We start from the raw sequence: 13,690 nt of genomic DNA, 5'->3' as shown, positions 1-13,690 counted from the left end.
CCTTGTTGCCCTGGACTCTCTTCATTCACATAAGCCTCTGGCTCTTATTCAGTCCAGTTTCCTGGGGAGTGAGCCACTCAAAAGTTAAGATACCCTAGGAAATATTCCTCACTTTCTGCTCAAAATATACAAGAAGGCAACATGTTTTTTTCTGTCTTTACAGCAAATCAGTGAACATGCCAGAAAGGCACCAACCTCTTGCAAATATTTAACACAAATTAACCCTTTTCAGAAATTCCATTCTGGAAAGTTTTCTCCCTAGGCTCATCTTCCCAACTAAAATGGCTGTCCCAGCAGTATATAAACCTTTTGAGGACGGAGATTATTAATTTTTGGTTTGATATTCCCTAGAATCTAGCCTACAGAGTAGACAATTACTAAGAATTAATACAAAAGCCTTTCCCAAAAAGTCTTTCTTATAGCTTCTCCCACCTCAATCAGAGGTACTCCTGGTTATTCTATCTCTTTCTCTGCCTCTTTGGACTGAGACAAAATGGAGTTTATTTTTTTCTTGCTTACATCAAGCAGATTGAGTTGAATGTATCGGGCGTGAGTGGTGGGATTCTCTCCTAGCTGCCAGGGCACTCTACTGAGACTTGTTGGACTTGTCTCTCCCAGGCACTATATGGGCACACAAAGCCCGTCACCTGCTTGGCAGCTTCCATGACTTACAGCCTCCTAGTGAGTGGCTCCTGTGACCGGACTTGCATCTTATGGGACTTGGACCATCTGATGCATGTGACCCAGCTCCCCACCCACCGGGCAAGCATCTCGGCCGTTGCCATCAGTGATTCCACGGTAAAGTCTTTCTTCATTTATCATCTTTCTTTTGACAAATCCATGAACATTTCATGATAACTTAATGGATGCTCTTTCCAAAGAAAGACATTTTGAGACGATGATGAATTGATTTTCTTTTCACAGGGATTACTAATAGTACCCCTAATGACGACAGCCACATTAAGAGCAGAGATGTTGCTTGAGAGACAAGGTAGAAGCACAGAAACAGTCTGATCATTGCTGTTTTTTAAGCTGGAGGCCTATTTGGGGGCATCAGAGAGGAGGAGCAGTGAGCTTCCCGGGCCCCAGAAAAGAGTGGCAGGGAGAGCTGGCATTCAGTAGCTTTTATGTAACATGAAGGAATGAGATTTTTACGCGGCTTGGTTTGTCCCAACATCAGGGAACCCAGATGTGAGTGATTAGATGGCTGGCCCCTGTCAGAAGGCGTGTGTGGCCTGACTCAGCACGCTCTGGGCTGCTTCACATACCAGAAGATTACCCACTCCTTCCTTCCCCTCCCTCTGCTTTCTGTCATATACAGGAGGTTCTTTCTTTTGATGCCTTAAAATAAGAAGTGTCGTTCCATCTGGACAAAGAAAGAACTCCAAGGGGGTACAAGGGTCCCTAGTTAAGCTGCATGTCCAGTTAGCTAAGGTAAGATGTAAAGATGGAGACTTGTCCACAGCTGCCCTGCCTAGCCCGGACTTGCACCATACCTCCCTACAGCCTGATGGCCTTTAGCATGCCACAGTATAACATGCATCGCTGTTGGTTCTAGCGCCTTCCCTCAGTTAATGATTCCCTGTCTGTTCTGTATAGAGCTTTTCTTTGAATTAATTTGTTGGGAGTCTTTTGCCTTCTTAGTATCCTGTAGTGCTTAGCACTTAGTAGCAAGAAGTAGGCACTTAATAAGTGTTTATTGATTATTGATTGGTTTTTAAAAAAGAACTAAATAACAAGTATGATTTCAGTTCTGCTTGTGTTCTTGTCACAAGTTTGGTGGCTTGGAGTATGCTAAGAAATAAGTTTGGAAAAGAATATGTTAATGTAAGAGGATATTTACTCCAGCTGCATGGAAATCTTTCTGAGCTGACTCTGCTCCTCCCCTCCCCAAGGCTTTTGGCCAGTTTCCTGCACTGGCTCTCCCTTTTTCTAGCTTTTTCTCCTCCACTTCCATCTCTTCAATTTGTAATTTAAGACTTTTTTTTCCCTTTCTCCTTTTTCCATTTTTTGGTTTGGACTTATACATAACTTACTTCTCACCCAGAGGTTCTGGGTTCCTAACGTTTATTGTGTCATGGTCTACTCTGGATGTATGGAAAAGCCAGGAGAGTCACTTCTAAGGACAATATTTTTAAATATGTAAAATAAAATGCACAGAATTACAAAGAAAGTTAATTAAATTGAAATAGTTATTAAAATGTGAGATAAAAGTTCATGACTCCGTTTCCCCAACCAACATTCTACTTTCTATTCACCATGACACAGCCTTTACACAAATAGAAATTCCATTCTGGGAAGTCAGAAGTAACAGAAGCTTTTAAGTGATAGTGAAATCCCACTAAGGACCACAGGGGAATTAGCAATGTATTCTAAGGTCTGCTATTCTGTTCTAGGCTGGCTTCATTCATTCAAGCATGTATTCATTCAACAAATGTTTCTTGCTGGCATTCAATATACTTAGGCAAGTAATCTTATCAGTATTATTATAATATAGAAACCTCATATTACACATCTATCAAGAATTTTGGCTTCCATTTGTGTAATGAAAACTATATATACTATTAAGACACTCATAAAGATTATGAAAAAAGTGGTAACCGGAGCCACTCCTAGGAGCTCAGGAAGACCATCAAAAGAACAATAACCCATCACTCCCATGGATGTAATGCATTCCCTCTTTACCTGAGGTGAATAACACAAGACATTTGGAAATGGAGAAGGCAGTTATATGGGGAGGAGGTGAGTGTCTAAGGGAGGGAAGGAGACTCTTGCAAGTCATTTAACCTCAGTTTCCTCATCTGTAAAAGGGGCTGGAGACAGAATGGTGAATCCCTCTAGTATCTTTGCCAAGAAAACCTTAATTGGGATCATAACAGACACAACTGAAAAATGGCTAAACAAGAAGTAATTGAGGATAGCTCTCATTCCCTCCTTATCCCCCTGCCCAGATCTTCTCCAGATAAAACATCTCTGATTTCATCAATTGATCCTAATATGATATAATTTCAAGGCCCACACTATCTCTTTGGCTTCCTCTGGACCTATTCTAGTTTGTCAATATCTTTCCCAAAATGAGGCACAGCTATAAAACGACTTCTATATTCTCTTATGAAGAAAGGCTCTTTATTCTAAGATTCTAAGGCTACTTATTACAAATTGTAAGTCAGTCTTCTCGGCCTCTTGCCATGAATTTCTCCCAGACACATATACTCAAATCTGCAAAATAAAGAGTTGTCTTATGACAGGTTTCTACTGGGTTCTAATAACGCCTGAATAAAATAACAGTTGCAAACAAAACTAGTGTTGCTTTAACTCATTTCTTTTATTTGTATTCAGAGATTCCTCTGAGAAATCTTTGTTATCAGGAGGGATCAATTAGGGTCTTGGCTACTATGCCTGTTTTTAGTGGAAAAAAAATAGCAGACTGAAAAGTCATAGCTGAAGGAGGGGATATATAGCTCCCCTCTTCCCCATTTTCGCATTAATTCTGATCTCTAAGGAGCAAAATACTTCTGAAGTAAATTTATTGGGCTATATCCTTACCAGTACCCAATGGTATGAACACCCATTGCTGCTTGCTAATTTTTAAAGGCCAAAACATGAGTCTCAAAGCTGTCCTCTACATCCTCACCCCACTCTTTTAACCAGGTCTTAATGAAAAGGTACAATATCCAAGGTGATGGGTCCATATTAAAAGCCAAGAGGAAGTCAGCACACAGTAAGTGTAATTTATTAAAAACCTACTATGTGCTAAGCAAGGAGCCAAATGCTAGGGATTCAGAGAAAGAAGGAAAGCACTCATTGATCTCAAGAAGGTTACAATATAATATGGGAAACAACATGAAAACAATTATGGAAAAACAAGAATAAATTGGAGAAAGGAGAAAATCAACTAAGAGCAAAAGCCCTAACACTGAGCAGGGGAGAAGGTTGAGAAAGGCTTCTTGTCACCAATGAAATTTTAGTTAGGTCTTGGCAGAAGTCAGGGCAACCAAGATTTAGAAATAATTCCAGCCATGGGGAAATGCTAAAGAAAATGCCTCAAGGTGAGAAATGGAGTGTCTTATCCAAGAAATAACCAGGAGACCAGTGTCATTGGATTGCAGAATACAGGGGAGTGAATAAAATGGAAGGAGACATAAAGAAGATGAGGATCAGGTTGTGAAGGCTTCCAGAATTTAATGGTCAGATATTCTATGGAAGATTTATAGAATTATGGGCTACATTAAGTATCACCCAGGTACGGATGGGTTGCAGTCTACATAGGTAAAGGTAGAGACTCAGACTAATGAGAATGTGTCTATGTTTCAAAGTCAGGTAACCTTAAAGGGATATTGCTCTCAAACTTTTCTCCTACTAACTGGTTACTTCTGCTTGAAGTTCTACTATTATTCCTTTGGATTCTGATATTACTTCATTTTAATATTAGAAAGGTAGAGAAGAGGTAACCCTTAAAATGCAAGCTCCTTAAGGGAAGACACTTCTTTATTTGAGTCTCCACGTGCCTTGCACAGTTCCTGTCTCATCAATGCTTACTAGATGTGTGTTGACTGAGAAACTGAAGAGGGAAGACAATCAGGTACTACATAGGATGTAAGCTCCTTGAAAGAAGGAACTGTTTCATTTCTGTCTTTGTATCTTCAACAACTAGAGCAAATTCTGGAATGTTAACTGAATACTTAAATGCCTGTTGATTGAGAAATTGATTCAAGAGAGCCAATAATTCAATGCTGTTTCATTTTTGTCACTGTATTCCCAGCACTTAGATAGGAATACAATAGTAGGTGATTAATAAATGTCTGTGGATTGATTGATCCATTATATCCAGCTATTATCTACCAGAAATATTTTAATGTGGGTTACCTGATCTGGATCTTTGCAATCTAATGAAAGTTTTAATGAGGAAAGGGAAGAAGAAAGATTGGTCTAGAGCACAGACCACTAAGCCTTCATAAAGGTTCACCCTCACTGCCCAGTGCAAAAGGGTCTATACTTGGAAGGAGAAAGCCTGGGGTGGAAGCAACAGATTGTGCTGAAGGAAGATCACCACTAGTAGAGAGAAGGACCCTGAAAAAGGAAATGGAAAATGAACTTAGATTTTGACTAAATTTTAATTCTGATCTAGGTAGGGTCCACTTTGCTTTTCCTCCTATATAGCTATGATACCCATTCCTACCCACGCACACTAGTTTGGAATGGTTCATTTGTGTAGGCAAGAAGAGCGTGGCATCTCACTGATCACTTTGTTCCATGGCCTTCAGTTAACGTTAGCCAGGAATTGATGGCTATTGTGGTGTAATTAGCAATGCGGATCTATTGGCATGTGGAAGGAGGCTAAGCTCAGGTAGCATCCTTGTTTCTGGTTATTGAAGAAGACATTATAGGATAAGACTATGGGTAAGGAAGGCATGGGGGCTCAGTGACTCCCCAGGCCCAGACCCCAAATTATCCAATTTTTTCAATACTGGCAACTGCGTTTTTAAAGAAGCCTTTGCTGCTCTGGCAAGAAAACTCTCCCTCGTGATACAGAGAGCCCTCGTCCAAAAGCAGGAATGAAAATGTGCTTTTTTCCCTTAATTCAGACCAGATGTAGGCAGTTAATATAGTGGATGATGACAAAGCCCCATCCAGAGCACGGCAATGTGCTTTCTCCTCATCCACGTTTGCCAATTCCTAGAATGCATTTGAGTGAAAAATTCTGATGTGAGTCCATAACGAAGGAGCTTGAGCAAAAAGTAATCAAAGGTCAGACAAAAAACAACAATGGTAACACATTAATAGCCTAAACAGAGTGTAAAACCACCCTTTGCTTTCAGAAAGGCGGCATCTGAGCTGATCTCCTATTCTCTTCAGAGAATATTTTCCCCTTTAACTGTGTGCATTTGATTGTTATTGCAACTGTAGGGTTAGACAAAATATGAACTATGGACTTGAAGGTGTCTTAAACTCTTTGAGGAAGGGAAGGGAAAATCCCTTTCCTAATACAGATTGGCAAAGTTATCTATAACTTATCATCTTAAAGAGTTTCCCGGAACACTGAACTCTTAATTAACTTGTCGGGGCACTGATGTGTCAGAGGAAGTATATGAATCCAGATCTTCCTGAAATTAAGATCAGAGCTTAATCTCCTATGACATTCTGCTTCTCATGATCTAAAATCTTGGAATTAACTTTGGAAAGGACTTCAGAAATCATGTCATTCAAACCTCTCATTTTATAGATGTGAAATAAATGTGCAATAAATAAATAAATGAATGAAATAAAAGTAACCTTGAGCCGGTGGACTCCAAATCTAGCTCTCTTTACACTTTCTGGGCATCCTAGTCTCCTGGGTTTATGAAGGGGATGAACATAAGACAATTCAGTAAAAAGCTGTAAGTGACACCCAATCCAAAAAATGAACCCTGCATTTTCTTCCACTAGATCTCTCCAACAACATTGGGACCAAATGTTTGGTTACCTCCTTCCTTTCTTCTTGACTTTGTGCATCTCCACTCTTTCTGATGAACACTTCTAGTATCATCAACTCAATAAACATTGGGCTTTAAAAAATCAATTCAAGAAGACCTGAGTTAAAATCTTACCTCAGATACTAGCTGTATGATCCTTGGCAAATCCCTTACCCACTGACTGCCTCCGTGGGAATAAACATAGCACCTTCCTCCTACAGTTGCAGGAGCATTAAATGAAATATGTATGTGTGTATGCATGTATGTAGCAACACTTAGAGCACTAAATAATTTTTTATTATTGTTGTTGGTGTTGGTGTTAATATACATTATTATTTCAGCTCCAAATCCTATGACCCTATTTGAAATATCCTGTGAAAGGGGAATTAAAACTTACTTGTTTTGAGTCCAAAGGAGAAAATTAAGACATTTGGCTGCAGTTAGAGACAGGTAGATTTTAGCTATTTAAGGAAGTATTCCTTAGTGGTTTAGTTGTTCAGTTGTTCACTCAAGTCCAACTCTTTGTGATCCTATTGTCTTGTTCATGGTTTTTTGTTGGCAAAAATACTGCAGTGATTTGCCGTTTTTTCTGCCGGTATGTCCCTATGTGACAGATGAGGAACTTAGACAAATAGGGGGTAAATGCTGAGGGTTCTGTAGCTTATGTCTGAGGCTGGATTTGAACTGTCTTTCTGATGCCAGATCCAGTGCTCTATGTGCTGCTTCACCTAACTGTTCTCCTCAGTGATTAAAGCTGTCCAAAAACTGAAAGGACTTCCTTGTTTAGGGAGTGGTTCTGGAGGTTGAAAGACCACTGGTCAGTCATGGATTGGAGACAGTTCATAATGCACATGGGTCTAGACCAAATGAACCTGTGATTCCTGCACCTGCAGAAGCCACTAGGACAATCCTAAAAGAGCCACCACTGTTTCAGAGGTAATAGTTGGCCATTTTGAACAACTGAGTTTGGTTTTTATATTGCAGGGAGATATCATCTCTTGTGCTGGAACCCACTTGTATCTATGGAACATTAATGGTCAGCCTCTGGCAAGCATCAACACCGCCTGTGGGTCACAAGGAGATATCCAGTGCTGCTACTTGACAGAAGCCATGGACTGGGATGCCAGTAACATCATCATCACTGGGAGCCGGGACGGCATTGTCCGAGTAAGTGTGGCATGGGAAGGACTTGGTGACCTGGCTAGAAACATTTTCGTCCCTCATCTATTGATATTGATCTATTAATATTGATCTCATCTAGATCAAACTTGGGTTGTTGCTCCCCTGTGCTAGACTCCCAAGAGGAACAAAGTGCAAGATTTTAATTTGTGCACTGAAGCACAAATATAATTGTACAAGGAATCAGCTCCCCTGAATCGGTCTAATGGGCAGGGGATGACATACTGAGTGAGGATGCACTTGGATGCTGATAAAGTTTGCATCATTGGACTGTCTCAGTGGCTCAGTGGTCCTCCATGCTGGAACAGCTGTCCAGTTTTACTTTTGCCTTCTCTGATTCCTGGCTTTCTTTGAGACACAAGTCTGGGGCCATTCTCTTATGGGAAGCCTTTCCTGATGTTCTGAGGTATTTGTGTTGTATTTTCATTTTCTTAAAAATTACTTTGTAATTAGCTACCATGATGGATGCTGGAGCCCTACCAGCATAGGAATTTTCAGGCAGGAGGCCTGGATTTGAATGTTGTGTCTGTTTTTATTTATCTCTTATTTGATCTTGGATGGGGGATTTTCTTCTCGGTTTCTCAGTTTCCTCTATAAAATGAGGACATTGTACTAGGATAATTGTGTCACTCTGGATAAGTCATTTAATTACCATCTGCCTCAATTTCTTCATCTATAAAATGAGAATAAGAGCACCTACCAACCCCTAAGTTTTGGGAAGATATAATAATATCCGTATAGCATTTTGCAAAATTTAAAGCACTATGTATCAGGTATTATTATTGCTATTAACTATCTACATTTTTTACTTATTTTTGTACATGCTATATCCTCTTGGAAGAATGTAAGCTTCTTGAGGACAGTGATTGCTTCATTTTTGCATAGATGTTTATCTTGCTTATGTGCAATACTGCATGTAATAGATGTTTAATATTTGCCAGATTCAATTGAATTGACACAAGTGAAACCAAATATTCATTAAACATCACAATAGCCAAAGCAAGACTGAAGTTAATTCCCTGGAGCTTAAGACATGTCTTTAAGAGATTTCAATAAGTAGAGATTAGTGTACATGCACACATACATATACACAGGCACACTGACATTCAATGTGCTAATGAGTATTTGGATAATGATGAATTGGTAAGAGTTGCTTCATGTTGCACAATAAATATTCCTGTGATTCCTTTCTGATGACTCATTGAAATATTATACATGAGTACTCTTAGTAGCCCAAGGAGGGATTTAATGACAGATAACTAAATCACCTAAATCAAATTAAAAGCACATTTTCCAAGCACCTTCTCTCTATAATCCCCCAAAAGACAAAAAATATCAAGAAGAAAATCCTATCAGATTTATACTCTAATTGAGATTTTACCAAATGTTATCCCTGGGATTGAGCCACATTCTAAGGCTAAAATTAAGAACATTGGTTTTAACTAAACTCATTCTGACCCTTTTGACCTCCTTTCTTTGTACCTCAACTTTTTTTTCACTTGAAAACATATGTCTGGGACCATATGACTTGATTTAAATCACTTCCTCTTTCAAAGACTCAGTTTCTCCCATAGGTAAAATGAAGTTTAGATTATTAAATCATATTAAATGGTCTTTTTCCTCATTGAACAGCAGTATAAGAACCAATAAGAACTATTTTGTGGTTCTTGGGAAATTTATCAGACTTTCAAATAACAATAAGATAATCCTTAACTCTAGGTATAGCTCCATCCTTAGCTCACTATGAGGAAATTGTCTTGACATTTTAGTTTTTACAACTACCCCATCCTATTTCTGTGGGCGATGCTGGAGCCCGACCACCATAGGGATTTTCAGCCAGGAGGCCTGGGTTTGAATGTTGTGTCTGTTTTTATCTCCTACTTGATCTTGGATGGGGGACTTTCTTCTCAGCTTCTCAGTTTCCTCTATAAAATGAGGAGATTGCACTAGGATAGCTCACATCACTTCCACCTGTAAGTTCTCAATGACGGAATAACATAACACTTCTCTCTGATTTAGAGATTTTTTGTTTTTTTTAATAGTGTTTAACTCTTCATGACCCCATTTGGGGCTTTTGATTTTGAGGGTTTTTTTGCAAAGATATTAGTTTTCCATTTCCTTCTCCACTCATTTTACAGATGGGGAAACTGAGGCAAACAGGGTTAAGTTACTTGCCCAAGATCTCACTAGGAAGTATCTGAGGTGTCTGAGGTTAAGATTTGTACTCAGTTCTTCCAATTCCTTATCTAGTGTTCAATCCTCCAACCATTTAACCGTGCTGTCCCCAGATACTCAGATGCCACAGAGCGATGGAAAGGGCACTGGTTTTGGAGTCACAAGATAGAATTTGAATCCTGGTTCTACTACTTCTTACTTCTATGTCCCTGGGCAAGCCCCTTCACTCCTATGAGCTTCAGTCTCCTCTTCTAGAAAGTGGATGAGAGAGGAGGGATGTGGACTGAATGCTTCCTGCAAGGTTCTTTTAGCCAATAAATCTATGATACTAAAAAAAAGTCTTATTAAAATTGAAAAACAAAATGGCATATACATATATATATATATATGTATATATACTCACACACATACTCACACACTTACACACACACATGTACCCACACACACTCTAGATGTAGACGCAGAAACAGAATCAATACATTCAATGACAAATATCCATTAAACTCATAGATGCAAAGCAAGATTAAAGTCATAGAACCTGAGTATTAGAAAGATTCTCAGAACCCATCTGGTCCAGAGATGTCAAATATGGTGGAAGCAGTAATGTCAAAACTCCTGGGTTAGAAGGTTAATCTATCATTGCTAAATGTTTATCAAAATAAAGAAAAATTTAATACAACAGAGTTAATATTTGTTTGTGGTTTTCTGACGCAATGTGGAATCTTCAGGGATCCATTTCTAATCGAGTTTGCCCCTGCTGCTCTAGTCCAAGTCACAGAAGAAAGGAATCTCTACTTATGAGATACTGAAAGAATGGTTGTCCAGCCTCTACTTAAAGAGACTTCCCAATTGTCAGCTCTAATTGGAAGAAATATTTCCTGACATCAAACCTCACTTGGCAGCTCCTTGTTTTGCCTAGCACCTCCTTCACTAGAGTTAGTCTCTCTGCAGACCCTTCTCCATTTACTCCAAGCTAAACATGACTAGTTCCTTCACCAATGCCAGATGAACTCAATGAGGCTTTTCACTAGCCTAGTTTACCTCTTTTGAACTCTTTCCAAATTATCAATAACCCTCTTAAATCATGGCACCCAGACTTGATGAAGCATTGACAGTTTGCGGAGCACTTGGCTTATGTTATAACAATCCTGTGGAGTGGGTGTTATCATTTGGCCTATTTTGCAGAAAAGAAAATTGAGGAAATGGTGGTTAAGGGGCTTGTTCAGAGCTGTCCAGGTTCATCCCCTACCCATTGTATCACACACTGGGGCCATTGCGCCCCAGGCCCCGCTCCCAGTCTGAGAAGAGGGAGTCAGGCTCTTTCTCCCAGGCAGTCTGGGCTCCTTCACAGCATGAAGATGCTCACCATGCCTTTCTTCTCTCCTGCACAGATATGGAAAACTGAACATGTGAAGACAGCTGTTCATGGGGCAGGGCCTGAGGCACCCACAATGCAGTCTCCAGGACAGAAAGGTATTGAAGTGCTGGGCCCAAATAGCATATTCTCACATGTCCTGCTCACATGAAAGGTCAGCCTGCCTGCCTTTGGGGTGGTGCAGCTGCAAGAAGGGCCAAAGGTGGACTTGGATGCCAGGTAAAGCATCTGTGGGAGCAGCCCCTTTGCACTCGGGGATCACCACACAGCTTCTTCCTCAGCCACATGGAGAGTGAAGCATGGAGGGAATCGGAGAGGAACAGAAGAGAGGCTTTGTAGCATCACTATCAATTCTTAGACATGAAGAGAAATACTTTGTTAATAGGAATTGCTTCGTGCACATGAACATCAGAGTTTTAAAAAATGTATTTTATTAGTAAGAGATTAAATCAAGCTGCTAGAATAACTCACTGTGGGTCCCCTGTTCCCAGCAGAACACAGGATCCAGAGCTTTGGAAATGCCAGTTTGGCTCATCCACTCCCTGTGAGCAGGAAGGGCACCACTCAATCTGCCTTGGCATCCAATGAGCCTGGGCATACCCGGTCTCCGGGTAACCCAAACTCACCTACACAATGTCCTGTTTCCAAAACATAGGCGCTCCCCCAGGAATAAAACTGTTATTTAGACCAGTGTGCATGCTCTCCTGGGCCCAGGAGCTCTGGCCTCTCTCAGGAGAAGGGTTCCATCCAGCTGGCGGCTGTCCTGTGCAGCTGGGCTGCACACATTCAGCAGGGAACCAGATTTCAGAATTCCTAGTTCCCTTAAAGGGCCACCTCTCCCTACACAGAAGAATCATTTCAAGTCCTTTCTATGGAGAGAACATATTTCAAAACCTTATCCTACCCCCAGCTTGACACAATTTGCCAGCTGTTATGCCATACTATTCCCTTTAGGAAAGCCACCTGTGGCTTGCTAGGCTAGAATATTGTGAGAGGCAATGAGTTTAAAGCAACCCTCACCCTGCTCTGGTGATTCTCGGCTCCTTAGTGCCCATCCATAAAATTATTTGTTTTAATGCCAACAACTATAATGTCTTCAAAGACATAAGATATCCTATCCTATGTAACATTCACTGAATTAAGTAACTGTGCATTTATCTTTTATCAAGAGGGAAAGGGATGTTCTGTATGGGTGAAATTCCCACATAATCACATCTAATTGAATGCTAAGACTTTTAAAGTTTTATGCAGTACCCAAGAATTCTTTTTAAGCTGTGCTACACATATTCTTTTTTCATTATAGAAATCATAATAAGCCTAGTCTAACCTATTTCTGGATTCCCTGGGTCTTTGTGAATATTACTTGCTGCCTAGGAGGGCAAAAAGATTTGGTCCTAAACTTGGATCTTTTTAGTAGTGAGGATATCCTTTCTACCAATGTTTATCAGCAACCTCTCTGCAGTTTGTAATCTCAGGGCAGGTATTCTTAACCATTTTTGTGGGGTCTGGACTTTGGCAGTCATTCTGGTGAAGTCCTTGGACCTCTTCTCAGAATTATGTTTTTAAATACATAAATTAAATACTTAGATTTACAAGGAAATCAATTATATTGAACTACAGTTTACCAACATATAGATATAGATATAAATGTAGCTATAGATGTACATGTAGGTATAGAAATAGATACAGATATAGGTATAGGTATAGATGTAAATATGGGCAAATATATTTATATAAAAATAGATATATAGATATATGGCATATATATGTGTGTGTATGTATGTACATATGTATATATATATGTGTTGTGTGTGTGTGTGTGTGTGTGTGTGTGTGTATTTTAAATTTACAAACTCTGGGTTAACAACTCGATTAAAAAGTTGCTTTGGGCACTAAAAAATTAAATGATTTTCTCAAAGTCACATGGTCAGTTGGTGTCAGAGATGAGACTTGAACCCAATTCTTTCTGGACTTCAAGACCAGCTCTCTATCTACTGTATATCTTGCTTCTCAATTAGCTGTGAATTAGTTTGTAATATAAGATCAAATGCTACTTGGACTTGTAAGGCTATTTGATCCTTTTCTGAGTATTCCTGTATTTTTTCTTTTTCTTTTCTTTTCTTTTATTTTTCTTTTTTTTGCTTGTGGTTCTAATATTGTTTCTATGTCAGCAATCTCTTCTCCCTATGTCACCTATCTCTTCTTAGGATATCAGTTTCCTGCAAAATCTCTTCTTACTGCCAATTGCCTATAGCATGCTGTGATCTCATCATCAAAGAAAACAAAATAACAAACCTAGTTAAATATTATCTTAATTTTACCCATCATTTCAAATAAGTTTGAACAAACTATGATTCTATGTCTCTCTTATGGTTTGTGACAAATACTGCCCTATGACAAATAATGGTTGTGAGAGTCCTGTTAAGTCTGCTTTTAGTTCTCCATGTCCTAGGCCAGAGGTGTCAAATATCCCACAATGCTTCTAAGTGTTCCTAGAGACAGATGAAAA

The 13,690-nt window shown here is 39.5% G+C and overlaps 1 protein-coding gene across 1 annotated transcript in view; it reads left to right on the top strand.

The window, feature by feature from the left end:
* The window catches only part of WDFY4 (WDFY family member 4), a gene marked incomplete in the record, with an annotated part of 362,592 nt that overhangs the window by 342,544 nt on the left and 6,358 nt on the right, over positions 1-13,690 (top strand). Inside the window, 3 exon segments of the mRNA XM_074296119.1 lie at positions 619-798; positions 7,437-7,619; positions 11,198-11,279. Of these exon segments, the coding sequence (XP_074152220.1) occupies positions 619-798; positions 7,437-7,619; positions 11,198-11,279 (445 nt within the window).

Source organism: Sminthopsis crassicaudata, chromosome 2 (assembly GCF_048593235.1).
Source record: "Sminthopsis crassicaudata isolate SCR6 chromosome 2, ASM4859323v1, whole genome shotgun sequence".
NCBI lineage: Eukaryota > Metazoa > Chordata > Mammalia > Dasyuromorphia > Dasyuridae > Sminthopsis > Sminthopsis crassicaudata.
This window is presented reverse-complemented; position numbering and strand designations above follow the sequence as displayed.